The sequence below is a fragment of the Monodon monoceros genome, unplaced genomic scaffold (assembly GCF_005190385.1).
Source record: "Monodon monoceros isolate NGI ecotype Baffin Bay Population unplaced genomic scaffold, NGI_Narwhal_1 Super_Scaffold_7, whole genome shotgun sequence".
NCBI lineage: Eukaryota > Metazoa > Chordata > Mammalia > Artiodactyla > Monodontidae > Monodon > Monodon monoceros.
This window is the reverse complement of record NW_021703784.1, coordinates 7835451-7838234: the sequence shown is the minus strand read 5'-3', so window position 1 is coordinate 7838234 and position 2784 is coordinate 7835451. Positions and strand designations below refer to the sequence as shown.

The window sequence follows — 2784 nt, the reverse complement described above, 5'->3', positions numbered from 1 at the left end:
ACCTGTAAGCAAAGTAGGGAGTTTAGCTCCTGAGGGTAACTGGAACTAGGCTGCTGAAATTCCTCTGAGTGGGACCTGACTGTGATGGGGTTTTGGGGAACTAGGGACATAGATTGGGGGAGAAATGGGCAGGGTGGAGAGGACAATTTCTATTCATCCTCTCTGCCCTCTCTTGTGTGGAGGGAATGGATTGAGCTCTAATATACAGAGCTTGCAGAGCTATTTTAGGAGAGCCCATTAGGGGGCCTACCTCCAGCATCTCATTCCCAGGAGGCAGACATTCACCCTACCAAGAGCATGAGTCCTCCATGGGATGTGCTATTTTCCCCTCATTCTTGATTAGTTGGTTGATGCATTTATCCTGTGATTTCGTTCAGGAATATTTACTGAGCTGCATACTAGGATATGCTGGGCCCCATACCCATGGGCCTGCAGCCTGGGTTCTGGGACCTCACTTGCCCTCTTCTCTGTCCCTTTCCAGGTGACACCATTTCCTATGGATACCAGGGTTGTAGCAGCCTATGTGTTCCTATGAAGCTCTTTAAATTCAGTGTTACTGTGGAATTTAGGTGCTGCCACGACTCACCTCTCTGCAACAAGTTCTAAAGACAGGGCCCAGCTTTTGCCCTGATGTGGTGGATGAAGCTAAGTTAGGATCCCTTTCAACCACCACAGTCTCCAAGATTCTGTGATCTGAATATGGGTCCCCTATGAGAAGCAGCCTCAGACTCGTTCTGTTTTCAGGCCCCCTTTCCTTTCCTTCATTGCGAGATGCCCCAGGGATAATTTTTGAAACCAAATTGGGTTGAAGATTGATGGGCATAGCTAGGTCCAAGGCTTCCTTCTCCCTTTTCAGGCCCTAATCATGTCACATTGATTGCTGCTTAAAAAGGCAGCGTCTGTGGAAGGCTGCATTTGTGATTCTGCATGTTCTGGGGGCAGGAACTGAAGGAGGAGGGAGAGTCTTTGAAAGCTGAAAACAGTAGAAGTGTGAGTGGAGTCCATAAATGATGGATTAGTTGAGTGGGCTAGGTGTTGTAACACAAATCTCTTAAGTGGCTTAAATAAAAAAAAATTTTTAAAAATGGAGTCACTTATGTCAAAGTGATTTAAGATGGAGTTGGGAGGCTATTAAGGAAGTGGAACTTACACACGTCCATCCCTAAACCCAACATAAACTTTGGACCCATCCATCCTGAGACCACCTGGAACTTGTCTTCTTTACTCCTTAGAGACCACAGCTTAGCAACCAATGTGCTGCCAGCAAGTGACTGAAAGTCTGCCGGCACCAATCGTAGTTCTGTAAAGATAACTTTCGTTACTTCTCTGGAATATCTTTTTTTTGCCTTTAGAAGCCCCCACTATTTTCTGTTCCCCCCGGAGCACATTTGAGTTGCCATTCGAATCGGTGCCTCCCAAAATGCAATTCTTAGAACTCTAAATAAACTCTTTTTCTTATTTGCAGCCTTCTGCGTTTTTTGGTTATCACCTGATAATGGTCTCCGGATCACCATAGCTTGTTTTTGTATTCACAGAAAACATGCCACAGGCTGGGTGGGAGAGTGCGTTTAGACACATCTCCTCAAGGGTGCAAACCATGTGGACGTTAGAAGACTTTCCTCTGGTGTGGGTTGACTGGATCAGTGGTGGACACTTGACCCAAGTTGAGTCAATAAAATTCTCTTTCCTGGCAAATTTGTTATTGGATTTTAGAATCTAATTCTTTGAATGTGATTAGAACTGTAATATGAAACTCAGCTGCTATGGGGTGCCCATCTTCATTCATGTGATGGAGAACCAGAGAAAGTCCATCTGCAAAGACAGAAGACTGAAGATAATTCTGAGTGGTGGAATTATCTTTAGAATGAGAAGCAGAGTGCATATGTGATCTTATTCTGGCACACTAAGTACCCATTTTTCATCCACCAATGCTTGATGTTTAAATATTTCACCCAAAGGTACATTTCAAAGGTGCAAAGATGTTGAATGTCACTAAAATGTATCCAGTCCTTATGATTGTGTCTGCTCTCAGCATTTATATCTTTCCGTGATGCAGCCAATAATAAGACAACAATGATAATTGTAAGTTGCAGGTATCAAAAGCAGTACTCTTGTATGTATTATATCTTTTAACTCTCACAGCTCTGTGAGGGAGGTACTATTATTATTCCCATATTATAGATGAGGGAACTAAAGCCTAGAGAGGTATAATAGGTTCCCAAAACTGTGGCAGTAGATTTCCACCCAGACGATCTGTCTCCAAAGTTCACAATACTCTCCAATCCAAAAGTTACTTATTGGAGCAAGAACAGACAAACATTCTCTGTAAGGACCAGAGAGTAAACATTTTAGGCTTTGTGAGCCATACAGTCTCTTGTAACTATTCAACTCTGTCATTTGTAGCAAAAAGCAGCCAAAGAAAATAGGTGAATAAATGAGCATGGCTGTGTTCTAACAAAATTTTGCTCATGGACACTAAAATTTGAATTTCATATAGTTTTCATATGTTATAAAATACTATTCTTCTCTTGAATTTTCCAACATTTGTAAAAGGTTTTTTAAAGGGTTTTTTTGTTTTTGTTTTTTGAGGATGCAGAAAACCCAAAGATGAAGGCACAGCTGACATTTGAAAGCATTTATCCGTTTCTATTTAATTGTTTGTTCATTTCCAATGTTCCCTCATGTTGTGGCATGTAAACAAAGAAGAACAGAGAGCACTGCTCACCACCCGGTTCCTCAAGAGTTAAGTTGTAACCCACTGCAGTGCTGACCGACAGTGCACTC

The 2784-nt window shown here is 42.2% G+C and overlaps 1 protein-coding gene across 1 annotated transcript in view; it reads left to right on the top strand.

Moving 5' to 3' along the window:
* Nucleotides 1–606, top strand: part of LOC114886538 (secreted seminal-vesicle Ly-6 protein 1-like) — a 104110-nt gene extending 103504 nt beyond the window's left edge. The window contains exon 3 of the mRNA XM_029207096.1: nt 482–606. Within this exon, the coding sequence (XP_029062929.1) occupies nt 482–606 (125 nt within the window). The remainder of the gene's footprint in view (nt 1–481) is intronic.
* Nucleotides 607–2784: the final 2178 nt, after the last annotated feature.